Consider the following 27,565-nt stretch of genomic DNA (forward strand, 5'->3'; position numbering starts at 1 on the left):
TTCGCCACAATGAAAAGTTCAGGAAGGTTTTCAGAATTGAAAGAGGTGAGTAGAACAAAATAGAACATGGAAACAGCAAGATAACAGGGTAGAGAGGATAAAGAGCATGATATGAGCATGCCAATTCACTACCACCAGTGTATGGTACAAAGTGAAGAAATTAATTCCATTACCAAGACAGCCACATTTAAGAGTTTGAACCTGAGGAAGAAACCCAATTAGGAGTTCACTGCTAATGTCTAAGAAAGAGAACTAGGGTTTGAACCAAACCAGTAGTAGGAGAGCACTTCACAAATTACACTGTACATCAAGTAGCAGTGCACTTTACAAACTACACTGTATGCATGTACTACCTTAATCCAAAAGATAAATGCCTGACGCCAGCCACACAACACAATTTAATAACATCAGTCAAAATTAATGAATAAACAATTAGATCTTAGTTATCCTTGGACAACTACTACAACAATCACCATTCAAAAAAGATGGTATCATCAAAAACTATTCAAAATGTTTTGTTGAATACCATTTGTATTAAATTATCCATATTCTGCTGCAGATTTGTTAAGAATTTTGCAGAACAATCTGTAATTTTCGACTCCAAAGACACAGTAAAGCAATACACTCTATTTATTGATAAATAATAAGGAATTCTGTAGTATTAAGACTGCTCTGAACACAAAATTTTTGTAAAGCCAAAATTGATACAAATTCCTCTTCAGAATCTTTTGTCCAAATTATTCCTTTTACCTATTATCCACATCCAATTTCTAACCATCCTTCAAGTGCCAGCTTAAATCCCAAACCCTTCAACTGAACTTTCTCTGATTACTTCTCCCACACTGTACTTTCACTAGTACTTGCTGATCACTCAACAATGTCCTGCTCTGACATCCTACTGATTGTTCACATATGCACAAAGATACACTAAAAAAACTGAATGAGTACACCAAAAAATAATGGAAAACAATTCTAGTCATCTGAATAACTAAAGCCCTTTCAGACACACATGTATTTAAGAAATACAACATTCATAAGAGAATACATATCTTTTCTTTATATAATTGTTTAGCTACAGCCTTAAAATATTTTTTTTAGATTTGTTTTGGAGAAGGGGAGGGGCAGAGGGGAGAGAGAATGTTGAAGGAGACTCCCCACTGAGCTCGGGAGCCCAATGCAACTTGATCCAGCTTCATCCCATGACCCCAAGACCATGACCTGAGCTGAAATCAAGAGTTGGTCATTCAACTGAGCCACCCAGGTGCCCCAAAAATTAGTTTTTGAAAAGAGGATACAGATCAAATGAAAAATTTATCTGCATACTTTTCTACTAGGAAATGATATTTAAATTAACTAAAAAACCAACTTTGCATCTTTTCTCTCTACAAATTGTTCTTTTCCATCTTAACGACCTTTATTTAGCTAATAGCTATTTACAGTATTTTAAATGAGACACATCTTAAGTCCACAACTACTTTTTAAAGTAGCCTCTAGACCCAATATGGGGCTCACACTGACGACCCTAAGAGTCACCCACTCCACTGACTGAGCCAGCCAGGCGCCCTGTAAGTCCGTAACAATTACGTACATACTATACTTTGAGTAGGTATGTGTTATATACCCAAAACTCTACAAGAGATAGGCTTTTCAGAACCCCAGGCTTCCTCAAACCACCTCTCCCAACTTTCAATCACTATTTTCCAAACTTCAATGAGCTAATTGCCATCTTTTATTTCTTCACCACATGAGTCACCTATACTGTTTATATAGTATTTTTATTGAAACTACCTCACTTTTTAAGAGCTTCATTCTAAGAAACATCCATATAATCACAGCTTTGTTGTGCTACTTTGGATTTCATTCACTCACTAAAACAATTACTAGAATAAATGTTCTCAGGCAGCATTGTGGCAGGACTTTGAGAACCAATGCTTTACACTTCACTCTTATTAACTGTTTACATGGGTCACTTTACATCTCCTTCATTATATTCCTCACTTAACAATGCCCATATTTGTCCTCTCTGTACTTCAACATTAATGAATTAGGTGTGATGTCTTGTGTGCACTCAGAGTGGGTTAGAACTAGCTTGAAATCTGAACTACCTATAGAAAAGCCTTTTACACCTGAGCATATATTGACTAATCTTCTCCATTTTAGAGCTACGTTAAAACCAGATACTGTCACACAAACTTTCTACGTTAGTCTCACACTAACTTCCTGAGCTGCTACTATTAGAGTTATTTCTGAACTTAAATACTGTTACACTATTACTATTCTGGTCTTCATACCCATAATTAGGGGGAAACACACTTTGTGTCCAGCAGAGCACTGGCTATGAACAGGTCCCTAGTCAATACTTCTAAGCATGAGGTCAAAAGATCTGGGTGCAAGTACTGCCTTGATTTACTACCTATGTGACTTTAGGCAAGGACTCCCTAAGATTATCTAAGCCTGTTGCTTTCTTTATAAAACAGGGATACCTATTTTATAGGGCTGTAAGGATGAATAAATTAAAGCACAAGTTTTCAAATTATGAATTGTTATATAACTTGTTAACATTCTGGGATGGTGCCAGAACCACCGTGCACTAAGAGCAAAGAAAATGAATGTCCCCAAATTTGGAGTTCTTAATTATTTTAGGGCTGACCCAGATACAGTTCTTCTAAAATTCCAATTGCTGTAAATAAACATTTTAACTATTTCTGAATTTAAGTATTTATATGGCTGCTTTTTTCTTGCAGATGCTAATAATTACACTCTTGGGTCATACTTGATTAGGACTTTAAAAAAAAAAAAAGATTTGGGAGAATTTCAACTGCATCTGCATGTGGTCATTAAAAACCATGGGCAACAACTGCATGTATCAGGCCTACCATGTTACAGCCCCTTTCTCCGTATCCACTTCTTGAGAGCTTCTGTAGCAGGAGGAATGCATCAAGCCAGGAAGCCCAATCCTAATTCTACTGAGCATGCTGTGTAGCTTAGCATGCAAGTTTGAGCATAGTCCAGGTTTCAGGATGTTCTGAAAACAGGCCTTTGAGAAGTCTTTCTCTCTTTTCATTTGTAAAATTAATCTTTAGGTTCCCTTTCAAGTAGAACAATGTGATGGGACTGGATAAAACCCAGTAAGAAAGACATGCTGAGTCTTTTTCAGCAAAGGAAATCGGGTACATCTGAGAATGATAGTTAAGACTTTCCCTCCTCCTCCTCCAACAGTGTTTCTTAACAATGGAGACAGTGGTATAGTATTCCCATGACACCCTATTTCCAAAGTATTTCCGAAGGCATATCTATGCAATATCCAAGCAACTTAATTTCTCCCTGAATACCTCAATATATGTATCCTTAGTCTGAAATCTTGTTTTATTTAAAATTTATCATTCTTACCAGTCTTTACCCATTTGAGAATTAAAGTAAGTGAATTCTTGAATCACAGAAGAACAAATAAATTTTGAAGGTAAGGTTACTTATCTTCACTCAAAATAGTATCGAGACACAATTTTTATATTATAGAACCCCATCTCCACAATCTTGGTTCCTTTTTTTTATTCTCTTGAAGACCCCTAGTGGTTTTGTTCTTTAACGTGTATTCCATTATGTCAGTTCCCTCTCTTAAAATGTTAACATACATGTCTTTCTTAAGTTTCTGCTCTCAATATAACTATTAGCTTGGATTCTCATTTTTCAGGATTCACTATAATTGACTTCATTTTGGTTACCCTGGGGTTGGGGCTCTTTGGTAGGATAGATAGGAAAAGTCAACTGAAGTATTAAGACTTAAAAAAAAAAATCGCAGTTTTGTTTTTAAGAAGGCCAAAAAATTCCACCATGTTAGGGGCTTTCTGAGATTGATTAGTTGTCTTAGTTGTCTATTGCCATCTCCAGGAGAAAGAGGGCAAAGCAGATATTCAGTGGTTTGCTTGAATTTGTCTTCTACTAATACTCAAACTTAGCTTGGGATCTAATCCTGCTTTTGATAATTTTTTAAAAATATGTAAAACGCAGTTACCAAGTTCCTTCTCATTTCTTTTCACATTCCACTTCTCTCTGATGGAGCCATTTTCCCTTGACTGTGTGCACAAGTTTTATCATTTAGTGGCAAATACTTTAGTGTAAATAAATAATCCCTAACACAACCTCTGACATCCTTTGTAGGCTTACTCTCATTCTCTTAAATGTGCTTTCTAAAGGCAGATTTAACTTTAAAAAAATATCCTTGAAGGGGATCCCGGGTGGCTCAGTGGTTTAGCACCTGCCTTCGGCCCAGGGCGTGATCCTGGAGTCCGGGGATAGAGTCCCACATCAGGCGCCCTGCATGGGGCCTGCTTCTCCCTCTGCCTGTGTTCTGTGTCTCTCATGAAATAAATAAATAAAATCTTAAAAAAAATAATTCCTACCTGTTAATAAGTTACAAACCTATTACTACAAAGGTTCATTAGCTTTCTAAGTTGTTAACAAGTGGAAAAAAGTTTCCTCAGGGACAATTTTTTATGCAAGGAACTCAATGCCAACCTGCTTATCAACTGGGTTTTGAAAAATCAATGCTCACTTGTAATGAGGGTAGATACTGTTATAAATAAGCCTTATACATTTTTAGATAGAATCTAGCATATTGTGACCCAAACTGATTTTTTGACGTGCTTATTACTAAATGTCAACCATTGTTCTAAGTGATCCATTTAATCTTCATAGGTAGAGACTACCATTATCCATGCATTACATACAATGAAACTAAAGCACAATTAACAACCACTGATTAAGAAATGTCCCCCAAAGTCAACAAATTAAGGAACAAAAAGGAACTCAAACCTAGACAGTCTGGGTTCAGAGTCCTCATTCTTAACCATTATACTGCCCTTTCATATCTTGGAATTATTAATAGGATGGGTATTTTGAGGAAATACGCTATCCAGCTGCAGTTACATCAAATAGAGGATCACCACAGTGACAGGATCGTCATGTCCATAAAACAAAATTCTACAAATAAACTGTGACTTGTATTAGGTAATCTAATTCTGCCATTAAAATATCTCTGAAATACCCAGTAGTGATGAGCTGTCCTTTTCTCATGAATAACAGCATATGGGCCTTAAGACTAATTTTTTTAAACACAAAAAGGACCAATACTAGTAAAAGTAGCAACAACAGAGAAGACACAAGCAGAAACGACACAAGAAAAGGAGCTAGTCTAATCAGGAGTGATGACCAATATTCCAAGAAAGCAGAACCTGCTGATAATCATCAGTTTTGATTTTGGGGGGGAAGAGGTTGTCCAGGAGTTAACAGCATATAGACTAATTCTGTTTACAAAACAAAAATGAAGTCAGGAGAAGTAATTTAAGTCAATAAGCTGTAAAAAAATCAAGTTAATTTTTTTATTCATTTAAATGAGGAAGTAGACTTAAATAAGCTATCTTTATTTTCATTTTCTGTGTGACCTTTCAGCCTCACTCCCATAGTAAAAATATTATCCAGTTACTAAAGAATCACACTATCTCAGGGTCATAAAGGTCAGATAATTCCATAATTGGTTATCTCATGGAACACTGTTACACAAGGTTTTAACAGGCAGACCATAAATCGGAGATTCTGGCTGTTTGGGAGCAAAAATTGTTTCTTCTTGGAATTTCCTAGATCGTTGATGTCAGTCATTAATTTTGAAAACTCTTGGTCAGTACTGCTTCAATTTTTCTCCATGTGTTCCAAGCATGTATGTGACAACTTTCCAAATTATACCACAATTCTTAAATGTTCAATGTTGGTTGTTACCCCCCCTTATTTTTTCTTTTTGCATTTCAGTTTGGAAGTTTATATTGACCTATTATCAAGCTCATTAATAACTGTTCCGTCTATTGAGGTGACCATCAAAGGCACTCTTCACTGTCAGTGTTTATTTCTAGCATGGTATCTACTTTCCGTTAGTTATTAACATATTAACCAGTAACATTTTTCATCTGTTAATTCCAAATATGTCCTACATGAGTCTGTTTTGTCTCTTCAGGATGTTTTTTGACTTCTGGCATTCCTTGTAATTTTTTAAAAAGTTGAACATGATTATTCGCTAACAGGAACTGAGGTAAGTAGATCTTTATTGTGAGGTTTTACCTTCATTTGGCCTGAGATGGGCTGTGTTTGCTGTAGATGTGGATGGGAGAGGCTGAAACTCTGTACTTTATTAAGTAGTTCTTTCACATTAGTCAGTGCTAATAGAATGGTCTTGGCACCTGTAACATATCCACTGGTCCTAGTTCTACCCACTTATCTAAACCCACCTCCTCTCTTCTGATAGTTTTCAAAGCATGTGAAGACACATAGCACATAAGTTATGCCTGTCCCCAAGTCTGGTCTCTGATATCCCTATTTCCTTCAAATGTCTTCCAAAGTATTGTTTCTATTTCCTTTGCATCCTAGCCCCTGCCTCTGAATACACTGTAGTTCATTCCTTTTTCTAATGTGGAATCCAGAGTCAAAAAAGAAACCCATCTGTGACTGAACTGGCAACCAATAAAACAATGTGCTTGCCATATTCTGAACATTTAACGTAGTTTAACATTGTTTATGCCAGCTACATCACCATGCTAACTGCTACATGACCAATGCTTCCTCTTGTGAAGTGATGCAAGCCAGGTCCTGACCAAACTGATGCAGTGAACTTAGGAGGAACTGACTGGAAGTTTATAAGCAGAGAAACCAATGCAAGATTCCCACAGACCCCCCCCCCCCCATTCAATTTGCACTGGTTATGGAACAATGGTCACTAAAATGTGAACCATTATTATTCTCAAAGGTGGCCCTAATTTAACTGAAGTTGTAAGCAAATCTGTGTGCACGCTGCATTTTTCAAAGCTGTTGGCAGCTCAAAAAAAAGGTTATTAAGAATGTTCATGTTCTTACGGTATTCTATAATCTTTCTGATTTTCATAAACTTTTTTAAAAAATTTATTTATTGGGATCCCTGGGTGGCGCAGCGGTTTGGCGCCTGCCTTTGGCCCAGGGCGCGATCCTGGAGACCCGGGATCGAATCCCACATCGGGCTCCCGGTGCATGGAGCCTGCTTCTCCCTCTGCCTGTGTCTCTGCCTCTCTCTCTCTCTGTAACTATCATAAATAAATAAAAAAAAATTTAAAAAAAATTTATTTATTTATTCATGAGCGACACAGAGAGGCAGAGACATAGGCAGAGAGAGGGAGAAGCAGGCTCCATGCAGGGAGCCCAATGTGGGACTCAATCCCAGCACTTTGGGATCATGCCGAGCCAAAGCCAGACGCTCAACCACTGAGCAACCCAGGCATCCCTCATAAACTTTTAAGTAAAAAATCCTAAACACACTTAGTTATATTCCAAGTCAAATGATAACTAATATCTCATTAGGAATGAGAATACAAAACATATTACTACAGCATAATATTAGGTCTAGCATGGAGTAGGTCACCAAACTTAGCAAATTTACAGATAATGAGCTGCCTTATTATCTGTGCATTTTGTTACGTAAATTGTTTTTTTTAAGAAAATAATTTGCGAGAGAGAGCAAGAGAGCGAGAGCATGAGCAGGGGTAGGGCAGAAGCTGAAGAAGTAAACTTCCCGCTGAGCAGGGAGTCTAATGTGGGGCTCCACCCCAAAACCCCAAGATCATGACCCTAGCCAAAGGCAGATCCTCAACTCACTGAGCCATCCAGGTGCCCTGCAAATTATGTTTTAAAATGTATTGTTAAAAAATAATAAAATAAAATAAAATAAAATAAAATAAAATAAAATAAAATAAAATAAAATAAAATAAAATAAAATAAAATAAAATAAAATAAAATAAAATAAAATAAAATAAAATAAAATAAAATAAAATAAATAAAATAAAATAAAATAAAATAAAATAAAATAAAATAAAATAAAATAAAATAAAATAAAATAAAATAAAATAAAATAAAAAAATAAAATGTATTCTTTATTAATCCTAAAACCTTCCAAGAATTATTTCACATTGGAATCAGATGACTGGATCTTAGAAAGGTTCCAAGAACAGGCTTTGCTTTGAAGCAATTAACATTCTCTATAAACTGATCTAAACAGGACAAGATTTAGGAGATGCTTTACAAAGAATTCTTGCTTTGTAAGTTCTTGTCTGACAGACAGTTCTTGTCTGACAGTTCTTGTCTGACAGAACTCTAGGAGACAGTTGGTATGAATGATGCACAGTTCTCCATAAATTTTTCATTGACTGAACTATGTAAGAAACTTACATTTTACTTAAATTCAATGTATGCAATGATATTAAAATTATCAAGATTTTTTTTTTTTTTAAGAGAGAGGCAGAGACCGAGGGAGACACAAGCAGGCTCCATGCACAGAGCCCCATACAGAACTCGATCCAGGTACTCCAGGATCATGCCCTGAGCCGAAGGCAGCCGCGCCCAACCGCTGAGCCACCCAGGCGTCCCTAAAATTACCAAGATTTAAGTTCTAACAACAAATCTTACTTCAAGGAGTGGATAAATTAGATGGCATAGTTACCCGTAATACGACTCTCCTAATAAGTTACAACAGTGTAATGAAGGAATTGGACTTACAGGCAATAACTTTTATTTACGAATAACTTAAATATTCATAATGGTACATATTTCTCCACGATTTTGTCACACCTAATTCTTTAAATAGGTCCACCAAGTATAACTTATTTAACCCAATGTGGATTAATTTTTTTTTCTTAAAGTTCTATCCTATCTGAAATGAAGGAAATAAAAAATGGTGGCCAGCAGCTATAAGTATTAAGCTTAGAAAATCACTTGCACATACTTTTTAAAAAATGAAAGTGAATATATATAACCACTTAAATACAAGAGTGTAGCAAAATACATCAAAATATTAACAATAATTGCTTTCAGTGGTTGGTGTAAACTCAGGAGTGTTTTTGTATTTTTCCAGTATTTTCCAGATTTATTTTAAGTAGGCTCCATACCCAACATGGGGCTTTAACTCACAACCCTGAGATTAAGAGCCACATACATGCTCTGCAGACTGAGCCAGGCAAGCACCCTTATTTTTCAGATTTTCAATAATTAAACATGTATTATGATGGGACAGTGTCCTAGGAAAAAAAGGCAAGAAAAAGGGATCCCTGGGTGGCGCAGCGGTTTGGCGCCTGCCTTTGGCCCAGGGCGCGATCCTGGAGACCCGGGATCGAATCCTACGTCGGGCTCCCAGTGCATGGAGCCTGCTTCTCCCTCTGCCTGTGTCTCTGCCTCTCTCTCTCTCTCACTGTGTGCCTATCATAAATAAATAAAAATTAAAAAAAATTAAAAAAAAAAAGGCAAGAAAAAGTTTTAAGCTCTGTATGTTACTTTTATAAGTTGAATTAAACTACTTAGAAGTTCCCAAGTATGAGATAAAGACGGGAAAAAGAGCCCTGAATTCAGAACTTGAATAGATCTTATAAATCATTAGATTTGATATCTACATTTTAAAGATGAGAAAAGAACAGGCTTGGTATTATACAATTTCAAGTTCACTTACTAAGTTCCAGAACCCAGGACTCTTAAGTTCTCAGTTCATTATTTAAGTCCATACTCTATATGCACTGAAGACTTAAGATATCCTAGTAGAATGTAAATTTCTACATATGGTATGGCTATTAACTGGTTTTCAAAAAAACTTTCCATAACTGTTTACCATGATATTTCAATCTATGATCTTTATAAGATAAAAGGAAATATATCAAGATGTCATCAGGAGCTGCGTGGCTTTAATGTATTCAGTGTAATGGAATTTTCAAATTTCCTTGTAATATATTAATATTCCTGGGCTCCGATGTTCTCAGTCATAAAACATGCTATCAATAGTTATCTACTTCATAGAGTTACAAATAAAAATAGGATCAATACTTACAACAGTACCTTGGCACAGAGTAAATGCTATTAGTTATTTTATGATAAAGTTTTCAATTTTAAATTATCTCTCCTACAGTCAAGTTTAAGTGCATATCAAGTAACACACAGGGGCTTAAAAATATTAATTGCAGGGGTGCCTGGACAGCTCAGTTGGTTAAGCATCAACTCACATCAACCAGTAGGGTTTCGGGTTAGGTACAAAGACATTGGTAATTTTTCAATCACAGAATTTATGGAAACATATCCTTTAAGCACTATTGGTTGAATAATTCGGAGGATATGAAAATAAGTACTAGAGGCTTCAAGAGCAGAGCTTCTTGATGAATGTGCTTTCTTTCTTTTTTTTTTCTTTTTTTTTTTTTTTTGCATTACAAGGCTTGAACAAAGGGCACTGGTGCTCACTGATTAGTCAAAAAGGGAAAATAGTAAGGGATTGCAGACAGAATGTAATCTAGCACACAGAGCCCAAACTGACAACCCAAGCAAACTCACTAGTACCGGTCATTCAGATGGTCCACTCCTCCCTGCAGATAACTTCTAAGACAGGTAGTGAGTTGAGGAAAAAGGGCCACCTGGTATAAATGCATGATACCAGCTACTGGATGGGAACACAACACTAGATTCCGGCAGGCATAAAGCAAGCTGTACTGTTTGTCCTATTTTCCTTCTTTGTCCCAGTTTTCCTTCTGTCCTTCATCTTTTTTTCCTCTTCTGCTTTTGTTGCCCTGCCTCATCCTGTGTTCTACTGTCAAAGGAAACTCTTACACTATTATCATTTAGAATTGTAATGTGAAATTTTCAGTTCTGCTTTACTTACAAGGCATCTCCAACTTTCACACAAAATTCATTTTATTTGAAATGTATATACATCAATATGCCTAACATACACATGTATATACAAAATATACAGATAATTCAGAACAGCTTTGACACCAAATTCAGGTTTCACACTATAGTTAACAAACGGGTCAAAGCTACCCCATGATGCTATAGTCATTTCAGTTCTGTACAGCAGTCTGTGAACTTATGTGGGTACTAATATTTGTGATAAGAATGATAAAAAAGACATGCTACAGGTGGCAATATTTAGGTACACTCAGATACTCCCTGGACTTCAGCTGGTTGGCTGTATGTTCCATATTAAAGGAAAATGAAAATAGAATTTTATAATTCTAAATTGGGATTCAGCGTAAAAAAAATACCAGGGGTCCAAACACAAAAGGAATTTCACGAATCCAAAGAGAAGGATATTGCTTCTTTACATGAAAAGACAAGAGAAGATAGCAAATTGTAGCACATGTTTTGCTTTATAGACTGAAGGAAAGTTGATGGGACTATGGTCAAAATCAACACTGCAGTTTAGTCCAAGGCACTAAAAACTAAATCCTTCTTCCAATTTAAACATTAGCTCTTCCTACTAAATGTCATTCCTATTAAGTCACGAGAATATTATTTAAAATTGCATCTTTTAAATAATTCATCTATGTCCTTACTAATTTTACATCTCAAGTAACACATAGGGGCTTAAAAATCCTAATTGCAGGGGTACCTGGACAGCTCAGTTGGTTAAGCATCCAACTCCAGTCATTATCTCAAGGTCACAGGATCAAGAGATCCAGCCCTGTCAGGCTCTGCACTGAGCATAGTCTGCTTGGGATTCTCTCTTACTCTCCCACTGCCTCCCTATCCCCTGATTACACTCTCAAAACAATAGCAACAACAAACCAAAAACCTTAAAAAAATATTGATTTTTAAGAAATTTGCCTGGGGGGCAGCCCGGGTGGCTTAGCGGTTTAGTGCTGCCTTCGGCCCAGGGCCTGATCCTGGAGATCCGGATCGAGTCCCACATCAGACTCCCTGCATGGAGCCTGCTTCTCCCTCTGCCTGTGTCTCTGCCTCTCTCTCATAAATAAATAATAAAAAATCTTAAAAAAAAAAAAAAAAAAAAAAAAAAGGAAAGAAATTTGCCTGGGGAGAACATTATATATTACATAATATATAATTTTTTTGCTAAAATGTCCTAAAATCTATTTTTATTCACATTTTTAGGAATGCATTATGTGCAAAGATAGAACACTGACTATATTAAGTTCAAACTTCATCAGCAGGTCTACTTTTCCACAATCTCACAAAGTAGCTAACTTATCCCACTGTTTCACTCTTATGCTCTCATTTTATAGCCATTCTAACTATAAAGCTTTTGCTTATATTGTTTCCTTACTTACCTAGAATTCCCAACTACTCCTTTGTCAATCAGCATGTAAAAATACAGAGCTTTTTGTAACATGGCTGCAAGGACCCTGTTATCTTTTGATGGATACTAATTAGGGGTGGGCTGCGATCTCCAGGTGTTTAGGCATTTTCAGTACATCACCGTGCTGGGTTTTCCATTATTTCCTAGGAGAAATTTCTTCCCGCTGCACCTACTGCCTTATGTATTGGCTTTCTGAAAATGCTCGGTGGTTCCAGTGATATTATCATCTTTACATTATCTATAGATTATGTAACCTGCTTGGGTTGTCAGTACTAAGTGGACAAATTCCAACATGGATTATAGTGATTGTTTTTTTGAATATAGATGATCCTCATCACTCTTGGGCCTCACCAGCCAAAAGAGACACTGCTCTTTTCCTCTGTTGCAAGCTCCCATACAGATACCAATTCCTCACCATTGCAATCTGGTCCAAGAAAGGATATACATCAGAATTTGACCTCCCTGATTGTTTCCATTCTGGAGTACGCTAGTTCCAATCTCCTGCTTCCAGGTGTTCCATGTGGGACGTAGAACACTTGCATAAATGTTCCCACTTTTAGGGAGAGTAAATGCCAGGATGTGGTTCTTCAATTCAATTCCTGTCAGTACCTATCTTCTAATAATACTGTTCACTAGGACAGGCTCAGGTGGTTAAAAGCCTGCCTTTGGCTCAGGTCATGATTCCAGGGCTCTGGGATTGAGCCCCGCATTGGGCTCTGTGCTCAGGGGGAGCCTACTTCTCTGTCTGCCCTTTCCCTCTGCTCCTGATCTATCACTGTGTCTCTCTCAAATAAATAAAATCTTAAAAAAAAAATACTGCCATTGGGAAGCACCCATCATTTCTTATCAGAGCAGAGCTATGTCATGTATTATATAAAGTATAACTTCTTCATTTCTCGTATATCGATATCTTTTAAGCAACCTTGACCAATCATTATGAACAGAATTTCCTGTGACAGTGAAAATGTTGTGTATCTATACTACCCAACAAAGTGGATAAATTTTAATTAACTTAAATAGCACAAGTGGCTAGTGTCCATCTACTGACATAGTGCATGCAGTTCTGTATCTCTCTCCATTTCATCTCAACCTCTCCATTTTATCTGGCTTTCCATTTTATTTCTCTGCTCTCACTTATTCTATTTTTATTATATATATATCACCTTGTTTTGTATTTATATAATAGATATGTAATATAATATGTAAGGTATCTATATATACATCTATTAGTTATATGATAAAGACAGTCTATACTAAGTTTTATACATTTATTCTAACATCTTAAAATAGAAGTCAAGGGTTGTCTACCTAAGCAACTATCCTTTTATCTACAGAATAGAATGAAAATCTAAATCACCAAGGAAATAATGTGACACTTTATTTGAATCCAAATCTCTCAACATAATCAATTACACTTCAGAACACTGGGGTGAAATGCAGAAAACACCCTAGACTAACTTGATTTCTGAGACAATTACTTTCCTAAGGAGCTAAAAAGGTGAACATGAACAAACACTATACTTAACTTTAAAGAGGCAGATTCCAGAAGAGACAAGTAGGTCTGATACAGGTAAGTCAGAATCTCAAAAAATGATTAAACACATTGTTTAAAAAGAATTTAGGAATCTAGGCACAATCCTTGAGATGCTAATAATGTAACTAGCAATATAAACACTTCATTTTTTGAGAAGACCATGGAAGATAGATATAAGCTATCTAGAAAACCTCCAAGTTTTCTTATCTCGGGCTAGAACTTCTGAAGTAGTTAGTTACTATACACTGGGCAGGTTTAAGTACTCAATTCATGTAAATCTCATAATAACCATATAAAGCAGATATAATTATTATTCCTAGTTTACAAACAAGGAAACTAATGTACAAAGAGATCAAATGTTTTGCCTAATGCCACTGAGCTAGTTAAGTGGTAAAGCCAGAATTTAAACTCAGATTATCCAGTTCTAGAGTTCTCACTCTTCATCCATCACAAAGCTAATGTGCTTCTCGAACTGTTCACTAATCTAAGACCAAAGTCAACTAAGAAAAGTTTCTAACCACAGACCAGTTCTGGCCTTATCTCTTCAACACATAAAAGCATTTTATCTAGAACTCAGAATATATCCTTAAGAAATCTGAAAAGAAAGCAAGCAAAGAAAACCAAAATAAGAAATGAGAAAAGTTTTCAAGAAATTCTAAGGGCTGAAATATTGACTCAATAAGATAATAAAGATAAACATATTTTAAAAATTAAGTTTGTAAGAATCTGATGAACAACTCACAGAATGGCTGGTGTTAAAAAAAAAAAAAAAGAGGTATGAAGTAGTCCCAATACTAACATGATAAAAAAATGCCAACACTCCATTGTTAAAAATATGTACATTCCATAAAAAACAAACACACATACACACTTCAGAGCCTAAGGAGTAAAGCTTATAAACAGCAGAAATAAATGCCATAAAAGTATTTATGCTAAAGTAAAAATTTTATTTACTGGACCTTAAATATTCTTTATTAAAAAAATAAAAAAACATATAGACACATTATAGATCTTACTATAATTATACTGTTTACTGAAATGATCCTTAGATCCTTTCTCGGAGCCCATTACTTTCATCAGACATACACTTTTAAATATTTACTTACATAATTCCTCAACTCATGGATTAGGAAAAGTAATCTAAAAGCAGGCAGAGCAAATGCGTTAAGCACTCATTCCAGTAAGTAAAATGATAACCAACAACAAAAATCCCACATTAAGGTTTGTAAAAAATTAGCACCTAATTAAACAGTATTTTACATTTACATTAAACAGGTCCAAACATTCTCAGTAAGACTGTATCAAACTCTTCCAGGCATGACTATTCTAGTAGTTATGGACATTTATAATACTGATTTTCGTGTGGGTCACTTTAACAAGACAACCCACACCTATTGGGAGTCTCAACAACACGAAGATCTAGGCAGACATGCAAGGACTTGCACTATTTTTGTCACTGGTACTGGATGGTGTGGCTGCTGTGCTGGCAAAAAGAGGCAAAGTTCTAGTCAGGTCTGGGCTGACTTGGCAAACTCACAAAACTCTGGCACTACCATCTCCTTTGATTTCCTTCTGACTTGCCCCAGAATTGTAGAATCTGTGAATTGTCCCAGTAAAGTTATAATAAATCCTTTTCAACAGATAAAATCCATTTTATGAATCCCATAAAAATGTGGGAAAACAATCTCAACTCCTATCAGACAAGCATGCTGTAAGGATGAATACAACAAAAACAGCAACAACAAAAACTCAAGGAAAATATTAAAGGAAAATTATAGAAGTAAGGATAAATGAGGAAAGATAAATATGAAGATTCAGAAGATTCAATATAACAGGAATCTAAGGAAAAACTGAAGAATCAAAAAAAAAAGGCAACTTAGATCTTTGCAATTAAAGGGAACATTAAATATCAAGCAAAAAAATTTTTAAGAGTTTATTTATTCATGAGAGACAGAGAGGGAGAGTGAGAGGAAGAGGGAGAGAGAGAGAGGCAGAGACACAGGCAGAGGGAGAAGCAGGCTCCATGCAGGGAGTCTGACATGGGACTCAATCCCAGGTCTCCAGGATCAGGCCCTGGGCTGAAGGCAGCACTAAACCACTGAGCCACCCGGGCTGCCCCAAATATCAAGCAAAAATTAACAAAAGACTAATATCCTACATGTGTGTTAGGCAAAGCGAGCGTTAAATGTGCAAGAGAAAGGAAAAATATAGTAACTGGGCAAAAGAGAAAAAGAGAAGAATGACTCAATAACTCTATATGCAGCCAACCAGTCATTCATGAGTAAAAAGGAAAGTCATTCTCAGATATGCAAGGACTTGCACTATTTTTGTCACTCTTCATGATTTTTATACCTGTTTGACAGTTGACTGAAATAGCTATTCGTGTAAAATTTTTAATGACAAATACATGAAAAATGGTAATGAAACAATAAAATAATAAAAATATTCTTTATACATGAATAAAAGAAAAAAAGCCTATAAACAAAATTGGACTAGGAGGAGGAAAGGAAGAGAGGGGAAAACTAAGGGGCTATTATCTCGAATTATGCATTTTCAATATCAACAGTAGATTCTGGTTTTTATCTTCCATTCTGGATTTTTAGTATTTTCCATTTTCTCCAATGCAGAAGTGTGTGTGGACACATATACACATAAATATATATATATATATTTGATCAAATATGTTTGTGAAAATTTTAAAGAAGTACATATGTTGCTAGCACTTTTCCAGAAAATGGAAAAGACTGCTCTCAAAACAGTGTGCTCCCTTTTACATCAGAAACATTCAAGCAGAGGCTATCTTTTGAGAAATGTTCTAGAATAACATCTAGGACAATCCAGCACTGGTGGATTCATAATCTTCAAACTTTTTCTCCCAGGAACAAATTATCCTCAACCTTAGTCTATATATGTCATCCCTTTATTGCAACAAAAAAACAAAATGAATTAAGTATATGAATAGACATTTCTTCAAGATAATAAAGCAAATCCATTAGGATGGCTACCATCAACAAAAAGAAATAACAAGTGTTGTTAAAGAAGTGAAGAAAAAACTCCGTGCATTGCTCTAAGAATAAAAAATGGTGCAGCTGTTATCAGTGATATGCTATGGTACAAGCAGTTTCTCCAAATATTGAAAACAGAAATGCCATGTGATCCAACAATTCAACTTTTGGGTATAAACCCAAGACTTGAAAGCAAGGACTCTAAAGAGATATTTGCCAAGAAGCCATGTTCGTAGCAGCATTATTCACAACAGCCAAAAAGTGGAAACAACCCAAGTGTCCATCAACAGATGCATGAGAAAACAAAATATGGTATATACATACCATGGAATATTATTCAGCCTTTAAAAGGAAATTTTGCACATGCTACAACACTAATAAACCAGAGGACATTATGATGAGTGAAGTAAGTCAGTAACAAAAAGACAGTGTAGGATTCCACCTAAATTAGGTTCCTAGTCAAATTCAGAGACAGAAAGAATGGTGGGTGTCAGGGTTGGGGACTGTGGGGAATGGGGGAATTGGTTAATGGGTAGAGTTTCAATTTGCAAGATGAAAGAGTTCTGAAGATAGTCTGCACAGCAATGATAATGTTTTTTAAATTACTGAAGTGTACATTTAAAAATGCTTAAGATGGTCAATTTTATGTAATGTGTATTTTACAATATTTTAAAATATGAAAGCAAAAACTATACATCATTTTAATGGCTCCCAGAATTTCCTCTACAAGTTAGCTACTTGCATTTTTTAAAGATTTTGAGAGTGCACACATGCATGTGCACCCACAGAAAGGGGGAGGGGCAGAGAGAGCAGACTCCCCACAGAGCAGGGATCCTGAGGCAGAGTTGATTCCAGGACCGTGGGATGATGACCTCAGCTGAAGGCAATGGCTTAACAAACTGGGCCACCCAGGTACCCCTAACTAGCTACTTTTAGGGCATTATGCAATTTAGATGACTTGGTAAAAGGAAAAGAGCAGAAAAAAATCATTATGTAAAATAAGGGGTTCTGATACTTATTATCACTATCTTTACACAGATTGTGTCATATGAATTTACATCAACAAAATGCAATTGAGACATCTCCACTTTCACCTCCTCTTGTCACCAGATATCATTTTGTTTTCCTAAATTGTAGCAGATTGAGCATGAAAATCACTTGATCTCGCTGCTTTATTTTCTCCCCTACATCTAGGAATTTATGAAAAAATTACCATAGATAAGCAAAGATTTAGCTAAAAGGTAATTCAAAACAATGTTTTTCAATAGCAAGAAACTGGAAAAAATTGCTAAATAAAAGAAAGATTTCATTTTAGATCAGAGTATTAAAAAAATGTTCCTGTAAATGTGTAAAAAATATGTAGAATAGCATGCACTATATGATTGCATCTTCCAAATCTTGTCAATATTTAAGAGGTAATGAGATTAGAGGTGCTGCGTTCTTATGAATGGTTTCTAAACTATGCAAAACACTTATTACTTTTACAATTAGGAAAACTTTGGTGGCAACTGGTCAATATTTTAAGAAAGAAAAAAAAGGAATTTTGAAATAGTTCACTCATTATATGTCAGGTATCTCAATAAAGCTGGAAAAAATAAAGACTTCACTGCACAAACAAAAAAAAGTTTAAATTTGACCTACCTAAAACCAAAATCATCCTTCCCACCAAAACTACAAAATAGTTCCCTATTTTAATATTCTTTTAGCCAATGCCAGAATCATTTGCTCCAAGGTTTTCAAAATTTCTTTATCATGGATTCCTTCTACCTCTCTACCCTCAGATCCAATTTACATATTCTTATGATTCAACTGTTCCCTATACCTATTCTCCCTTTATTTTCTCACTGCTATCACCAACTATGGTTCAGGCCTTCAATACCCATACTATAAAGCTTTCTAGTTAAACCCTGCCTGGTCTCCTTATTGCAAATTTCTCCAGGCTTGCAAACATTGCCAGTGCTACCATTCCTTTCCATCCTCTGCACTGTTCTAACAATCAGTTTAATTTGGAATCTACTTTTCAATCTCACCTCACTTCTATTAATTCTCAAATGCTACAGTAAAAATAGTAGAAGTTAACAGTTACTGAGCACTTACTTGCTTCAGGCAGGGTGCTAATTGCTTTGTGCCCATAAATTCTTTAATCACAAAGCACCTCTAGAAGGGTATTTCTATTATCAGCTCTATTCTTTGAATGAGCAAGCAAGCAAAAGGCAGTTACTGTTTAAATTCCTTTCTTTGTAAAAATAAAGAACACTGGCTTTAAAGATTCTGATTTCATTTGTGGCTTCAGTTCTTCCACCAGGTAGCACTGTGACTCTTATAAATTCAGTGTTTCTTCACTGCTGAGTACTGTTCACTTGTTATTCATACTTTCTAACATATTGTTAACATGTTATTCTACTGAAGGAAAAACAGGGCAAACGGGTAAAATAATTTTTGATTTAACTACAAAATAAATCACCATTTAAAATATAAATATTTATATACTTCTTGCAAATTACATTTGTACTGGTATTCACTCATTCATCATTTGAATCATTTACTCATTCAACAAAAAAAAACTTAATGCCTATCAGGAGAAAAGCACTACTCCAAGAGCTTAGGATATGGCAATAAACATGAAAAACAAAACAAAGTTCTTCCTCTCATGGAGCTCACATTCTAATGGCAGGTACAGATGATAGCTAAATACATATACAAAGTTTTAAATTTTCAAATAATGATATGTACCGTGAAGGAAAAATAAAAAACAAAAAGCCAAAAAGAAAATGACAGTGGGGCGGCCTGTGTGGCTCAGCCGGTTTAGCGCTGCCTTCAGCCCAGGGCATGATCCTGGAGACCTGGGATCGAGTCCCACGTGGGGCTCCCTGCATGGAGCTTGCTTCTCCCTCTGCCTGTGTCTCTGCCTCTCTCTCTCTCTCTGTGTCTCTCATGAATAAATAAAATCTTTAAAAAAAGAAAAAAGAAAATGACAGTGTAACATAATAGGTAGGAAGAGGGCAAAGGGATACTTGAAGGACTCTGAAGAGGTGACACAGGAACATAAATCTAAATTTAAAAAGGCACCAGCTAAGTAAAGATCTAGTGGAGAGAGCATTCCAGCTACCTTGTTAGCAAAGCAGAAACCCTTATGTGAGAAATGTTTCACCTGTACAAGCTTTTAGAGTAAAATGGATGCTGCTTAGATAGTCCCAAGATAAAGCTAAATGGAGACTCATGACTAGTGATCTCATAGCCCATATACGGAGTTTCAAGTAAGATCTAAAAGTGTAATGGGAAGCACTGTAGAGTTTTAAACAAGGGTATGATGAGATCTGACTTCTTCAAAGATAAACTAGGCTGCAGTTGCATTGGCTCTAAGAGAAAAAACAGGAAGATCAGTTGTTAACAATCTAGGCAATGTTGGACCAACCCCTTAGACAAGGGTAGTTTCACAGAAGTTACAAAACACATATACTAGTTCTATTTAACAAGACATAATGGGCTTCCATTTTTATAATAAATTGAGCTCGTATTTATCTCCACTCACTCCCCAAATGGCACTAAAATAATAAAACAATTTATAAAGGTGGAAACCCAAAGGAATGGAGAAGAGGGAATCGAAGTACACAGCTGTCAAGACACTTGTGAAAGATGGAAAAAACTGGAACAAGAAATAATGATCGAAAGTGATATAATTCATCCTGAGGAACTTTGGAGAGGCTCAGGACTTTGAAGTACCAAGCTCCTTGAAATACAATAGTAAGTCTTAAGGTTGACAATAAAGATCACCTGAAAATCCCTACTGTTACAACTCTTATCCCATAGAGCAAAAGATAGGAGTGAGAAACCAAGCCGAAGATCTGCATTTGAAAATCCAAATCAGATAAAAGGCACCGTTCTGAAAACAGATGCCCTATGTTATCTACCCAGCAATCGGATGCATTTTTTTCTAGAGAAAATGAATGACCCAAAAAGAAGGCCATCACAATGATCTAGTATAATCTTACTGAAAGTTAGATTGATAACATGTATCAAGTCCTTAACATGAATCAGCAATTTCACCTTTAGGAATTTATCATAAAAAAAGATATACAGGAGTCAAGAATATACTACAAGAGATGTTCACTCCAATACTGTTTCTAGTAATATCCAAGCAACTGAAACACCTACACTGTCAAAGAACATGTAGCTGTTAACTTACAATACAGCCGTTCATTAAAAAGGAAAACAGTGGCATAGAAGTTGCACATATATTATATGAAAACAACAGTATGCAAAATACAAGGTGCCAAAACACAGGGCTAATAAGCCTTTTGCTCAAGAAGCTTTTTTCCTATGATGAAAATAGATTACTTGCATAATCAAAAAAAGTGATTAAGATTATGGTTCTTGAAAAATAATCACAAAAATTTTACACTTAATATTTAGATCTCAAAAAATAATATAAGAAACCATTGAGTAATTAGTATATCTGCTTTTTAAAAAAATTCATAGGGACGCCTGGGTGGCTCAGGGGTTGAGCATCTGCCTTTGGCCCAGGGCATGATTCTGGAGTCCTGGGATCGACTCACATCAGGCTCCCTGTGTGGAGCCTGTTTCTCCCTCTGCTTATGCCTCTGCTCCCCTCTCTCTCTGTGTATCTCTCATGAGTAAATAATTAAAATCTAAAAATAAAAAAATTCATATAGCTCCATCTTATCAAATTTCTAAATTTACATCAGTATGATTTCAACGAAAAAAAGTAAAATGTAAGAAATAAGTGAACTACAGATGAAAGCATACATAAGCAGTTCTCCATATTCTTACTACTATACCCTTAGTAATATATGAAACTTGATAAATAACCATCAAAAAGCTACATGCAGGTAATATCTTCAGTAAAGTTTTTTTTTTTTTTTTTTTTTTTTTTTTTTTTTTTTTTTTTTAAAGATTTTATTTATTTATTCATGATAGTCACAGAGAGAGAGAGAGAGAGGCAGAGACACAGGCAGAGGGAGAAGCAGGCCCCATGCACCGGGAGCCCGACGTGGGATTCGATCCCGGGTCTCCAGGATCACGCCCCGGGCCAAAGGCAGGCGCCAAACCGCTGCGCCACCCAGGGATCCCTTCAGTAAAGTTTTTAAATTTGTACTTTCAGTGCTATTTAAAATATTCTTCTTTCCTATAGTAAGAGGAGACATTAGAAACATCTAATCATTAAATGTCCCAGACAAAACAAAATTTATCTTAAGCATTTAAATAATGAAAACTGAACTTTCTGGAAAACAAAGTTTTATGAAAGTAAACTTTAGAAAATCCTGGAAAATACGGTCTAGCAGATAGAGGGGATGGACAACAAAAGTAAAACCATGCATTCAGAAATGGAGAAGGCCATTAAATTAAGAAATCTCTACTTAGGAAAGTGCCATTTGAAATATTTAGTATGAAAGCAAATATGTATAAAATAAGTGGAAGAAAGTAAAAACTCACATACATAATAATTATTTAAAATTGTAGACACAAACAATACCAAAAATTATACAAATAAAATTCTACTGCATAATTAAAGATGAGTAAAAGATAAATGGGCCAGCAGAATAAAAAAGGGACTACATTCTCATATATACATATATAGGAATTAAGTATAACCAAAAATAGCATTTCACAACATAATAAAAGACAGTCAATAACTGATTGATCATTAATTGATACATGACAAGGGACATTTACTTACTATCACTTTCAATTAGATCCCTAGGTCATATAAATTAAAAAATCCTAATGAATAAAATTACTAGAAAAAAATCTCCAGGAAAAGAGCATAGTATGTTTATACTTATGAATTGAGAATACTATCTTAACTATAACCAGAAAGCCCAGAATATATAAAAGACAAGACAAACATTAACACACAAACTTAGAACCAAATAGAAAAGTAGTCAAAGGAAATAGGGAATTGGCAACAAAAAAGGCTAATAAGTATTTTTATTTATTTTTATTAAGTTTTGCTAGTATTTTTAAAAGATGACCAATCTGAGTGAATAAAAAAATAATTTTTAAACAGATATGCAAAAATTTAAAAGATCAATGATATTCAGTGTGGGCTAAAGGAAAGGGTAAAGGAAAAGATGAACTCATATTGCATGATGTTTTAAAAGATAGAACATCTACACTTGAACCTAATGTAACACTATGCATCAATTATACTCATAAAGAAAGAACAAAAAAATTACAAATTTAATTAAAATTAAAAAAATAAAAAGGCAGAACCTTTTGGTGGACTTGAATACCCTGTCAACACTTAAACATACATTCGCTTGGACCCAGATATTCTATTCTGATTCCAACAATCAATCCTGCATATATACTTGCAAAACTGTATGAGTCTGCATCACTGGGATGTTCTCTGCAGCGCTACCTATAATGTACAAAACTAATAAAAGCAACTTAGTGGTTGCAATCTGACACCATGAGAAGAGGGACAGACTTAAACTAAACAAACAACATTCATACAATGAATACTATGCCCTCAATTTTAAAATAAGCTAAATTTGAATATACTGATGTAAGACTGCAAAAGATAAACACAGTCCTGACAGCTTTCCCATCCTGACTTACAGAACTTTGAACTATAATTTAAGAGCCATAAATTGTGATTTCCAATCTTCTATGTAAATCTATTTCATGGACTAGACAATCAATTTTCCATGGAATTCTAGCAATTTAAAACAGATCAGTGACATAAAAATGGATTTTATAAAATTGTATTTCCTTATACCAGCTGTATCATGAAAAAAGTATCCAAAACCGAGCATCAAAGAAATTCTTATTAAATATGAAAGAATTGCTGATCTCTGTATTTCCCCTCCCCAAAAGTATCAAACTAAATCAAAATGTCATTTTAAGTACCGTATCCATGAATGCCTTCCAAAAATAAACTAAGTGAACAAGAGTTTATTAAATAATTTCAACTTCTGAATGGTGAAATAGGATTTCTATAGCAATCTGTGACATGTCATTTTGTAAACATTAGATTGTCAAATATTTTAAGTTATCTGCCTAATAACCAGCTATGTTTGTCACAAGTTCCAAAAATAATGATTCATAATTTGCAAAATTAAAAAAAAAAAACACTTCATGTTTTCATTCATTACAAATGCTTTAACAGCAACCTCTTTAAAAAATATATGAAATAGACAATCCCTGAATGGATACTTTACATTTATGTTCAATTTAAAGAAAAAAAAATGAAAACCAAAAAAAGGACTCATCAATACCTGGTCAATGACAGTTGGTATTCAAAGATGCAGATAACTGAAAAAGCTTATATGGTAAATATAAATCTTGATCGTTCAGTCTCAACTTCAAAATGATGCCATCTACTCAATACAAAAAATGTCTACCTCAAATCATTTCCATAATCTGACAAAGGAATCACTTAGTTCTAAATGGTAACAAAGAGTTCTGCGGAATGACTTCCTAATTTATTGGAAATCTAAATTTTTATTACTTGTAAACTAATGTTCGGTATAATTTAGGTGGTCTCTTTTTAATATAATATCCAGTGACACTGAAAAACAAAAAAGTGCCTAGAACACTTTAAGACAGTGATTACCTCTGAGGAGGGAGGAAACGGAAAGAGCTGAAGAGAGATTTTTTAGCTTTTGCTGTGATCTTAAATCTCTTTATGTAAAACCTGGAAGCAAATGTGCCTTTTGGAGAAAGAGTTCCTGGGTTCTTAACAACTCACTACCTCTTTGTGACCTTAGGCAAGTTACTTAATTTTCCTGGGCCTCCTCCCTTTCTTTACCTGTAAAACGGGGATCATTCTTCCTACTATATAGGATTAAATGAGTTGAGAGATGTGAAGTGCTTTCAATAGTACTTGACACATGGTAAATGTTATTGCTATTATTATCATCAGCCTCATCACCTATAACCATCTAGCTGAAAGAACTGGGAAAAGAAGGAAGTGGAGGGTGACATCTGATCTATTTCTACACTTAATTACATTTCAAACATAAATTCTATTTTTTGTAACCAGTGATTAAATAATCAAGCATAACAGTTTCAGTCTTCAATTCTCAAAAACAGGAGACAATACAGGCTTTGGAGTTTGATATTTATTTTTAGCAGGAAGAATATGCTAATGATGATGACATCGTTAGAAGATACGCCCATGTCCAATACCTGCAACAGAAGCTCAATAGAAGTTAAAGAAACCATACCAAAAGACTGAGGACAAAAATTGCATAACATTACTTACCCTTAACTCTGCTAACAATAAAACAAGTAATAGTATGTTTAAGAGTGAAGTTGCATCACAAGATCAAAAACTGGCCAAGTTAAATAACATATGTTACCGTCTTAAAATTTTTTACCTTCTCCTGTCTATGTACAATGACGATACTTTTCTAAATGCAGAGTATGATGCCAACAACTATGCTCTATATTGAAAAGGGGCAATGTTAAATTAAAAGCTGAGAATTTGGGGTGGGAGAGCTCTTGATCAAAAAGCTGGTCTCACAGATAGAAATGATGATCCTCTTTGGCAGAGACTGCTAAAACAAGAACTAAACACGAATAAAAGCAACTCTAAATAGAGGCAGTATCATACCTACAAATTTATAGAAAATGGTTTAATAAAGGGATCCAGACAAATGAGAAATTCTTGTACATATACATATGGAATAAAAATTGCTATAGCAATAAACAATTTTAAACAAAAACTAGTCAAAAAAGATTCTGGCTCATCCACCCCTGACAACAACTACTCTGCTCGAAGGAAATCGGAAAATGTTTCTCTTTTTCACCCCTGCACCTCCAGATTCATCAACAGTATCAATCACCACTTAACTTAAAGGGGTGATGACTTTCTTCTCCCTAAGGGTGTGTGAGAGCCAGAAGTGAGGTGTGGGAATATGTTAAGCATCAGAATCAGGGATGGAACAAAAGACTAACTTGAAGACTAACTTCTTGAACAGAACTGATGAACTGTTCAGGGACAGAGAGAGGGGGAATAGCATCCCATAAGTTCAATGCCAAAAAACTTTTTTTCTTAATTGTATACCTAAAAGTACATATGTGTACTCAGAACAGGAATTCAATAAATCCAACCATAATTTCCTGTAGCTGACACCAGACTTTATACTACTATTTTCCCATTAGTTCTGTTCTTGACAATAGAATTTAAACTTTTTGGATGAATTAATATTACTGGAATTTCACATGAATAGTTTTATAAAGCAAGTAATTTTCATAACACCAAATTTCTAAGTTTAATTAGGCTGATTTGCTTCTAGCAGAAAGAAGCCCATTCTTGCAAGGAGTAGCTTACCTGCGCCATTGTCTAAAAAGGTCTATGTCCAAAAAAGTGCAAAATGTGTGGGAACATAGTATTTTGAAATTCCTACCAAAAAATAAATTAAACAAATAAGCACTAAAGAAGGAAAAGGTTACGCACTTCCAATTTATGCTCTTTCTCTGCAAGGGCTTCCTTTTGACAACGAAGAAAATCTGCTAACATTCGAGTGAGTTGCTTCCTATCATCTATTTCAGCTGCCAATCTGCCATTGTAATCTGCCAGCAACATACAAGCATCCTCTACCATTTTAGAAAGCCTTTCTCCAGATTCTTTATCTAAGAAAAGCACAGAATAATAACATTATTATACAACAAAAACAATGCCATATGCCGTTCCCTCACCCTGACTTCCAAAAAAGTTCCAGATCACATTTTCTTTTCTTACCTGTTATCTTATCTAGTAGGGATACTTCTTGGACTTCAACAGGTAAAGATGCTATTCTTTGATGAACTGCTGCATCACCTGAAGCTGCATTCTCTAGATCTTGTAATGCTCTAACAAGATCTAGAGTCTAAAAAGTTACACAACTTTAGAACCATAATAAATGAAGCTTAAACAAATACAAAAGACTTATAATTTATTTCATATTTTTCACTCCCTATGGGCTATACATCTGTGCAAAGTTTTAAATATAAACTACTTTTGAGGTAGTCCATTTCTTTTAAGAAGTATTAAGACAAAGAAGTTAAACTCTATTAAGTATTAGAGATATATAAATTGGAAACTAAAATAAGACATGGCCCTCAGCCTTGAGGAAGTCATACTCCAGTGGCAGAGACAGATAGTGTAAAAGTAATTATCAGACTCTGAAAGTGACTTGCTTGATTTATATGCCAAATACATACAATGGCAAAAGGGAAATCAGGCTATAATTTCAACCTAGACAATAAAGTTTTATACAACATATTCATTATATTATCATTATACATGAGCAGAATCTTTTAATACCAAATTGGATATTTGGGAAGGGGGATACAAAGCATGTTCTACTACAACAAAGAGTCTCACAGATTCTATTTCTACATGATGTAATTAAAGCACAAGAACAGTGTAGTTCTGGAGTATGTTCAAATAGGGCATCTACAACTATCCTACAGTTTGTTAATAAGATTATTAAAATACCACAAAATTCCATGTCTGATGACTAATACTTGCATAACACTTAACCAATATAAAAATTATTTTATCATTAGAATATTTTATTTGCATTGTTTTTATATCAGATATAATTAGGATGGAATGGCAAGCCTTTGCTGATAACTTCATAATGTCTATAAATTTATTTCAAAGAAAAATGAATACATTTTCTTTTTACTGGACTCCATTTCCATCCCACCTCCTTCTTTTCTTTTTTTAATCTCTAAGACTAGTTTCTGGAACAGTAGGTAATCACACACACTCTTAAAAATATAAGATCTAACCAATTCAGTGTATACATTAAGATGACACTGACAGATGATTACTGATTTTTCTTTAAGCTATTCCCAGAAAATGCTGTCACTGGGGTCTAGCACACAGTAAATCATCACACATGGTAAGAATGAATGGAGCCTAGTAAGAAA

The 27,565-nt window shown here is 35.0% G+C and overlaps 1 protein-coding gene across 3 annotated transcripts in view; it reads right to left on the bottom strand.

Moving 5' to 3' along the window:
• Nucleotides 1-27,565, bottom strand: part of RPRD1A (regulation of nuclear pre-mRNA domain containing 1A) — an 81,673-nt gene that overhangs the window by 11,991 nt on the left and 42,117 nt on the right. The window contains exons 5-7 of one of the 3 annotated variants that reach the window (XM_077900496.1): nucleotides 26,388-26,514; nucleotides 26,103-26,278; nucleotides 24,675-24,829 (exon numbers count right to left, since the gene is read on the bottom strand). In XM_077900496.1, coding sequence (XP_077756622.1) covers nucleotides 24,710-24,829; nucleotides 26,103-26,278; nucleotides 26,388-26,514 — 423 coding nt within the window. In that variant the 3' untranslated portion in view covers nucleotides 24,675-24,709. Of the gene's footprint in view, nucleotides 1-24,674; nucleotides 24,830-26,102; nucleotides 26,279-26,387; nucleotides 26,515-27,565 lie in introns of those variants that run through there. The other 2 variants (XM_077900495.1, XM_077900497.1) reach the window with 2 other exon arrangements.

This window comes from Canis aureus, chromosome 6, assembly GCF_053574225.1.
Source record: "Canis aureus isolate CA01 chromosome 6, VMU_Caureus_v.1.0, whole genome shotgun sequence".
Lineage (NCBI taxonomy): Eukaryota > Metazoa > Chordata > Mammalia > Carnivora > Canidae > Canis > Canis aureus.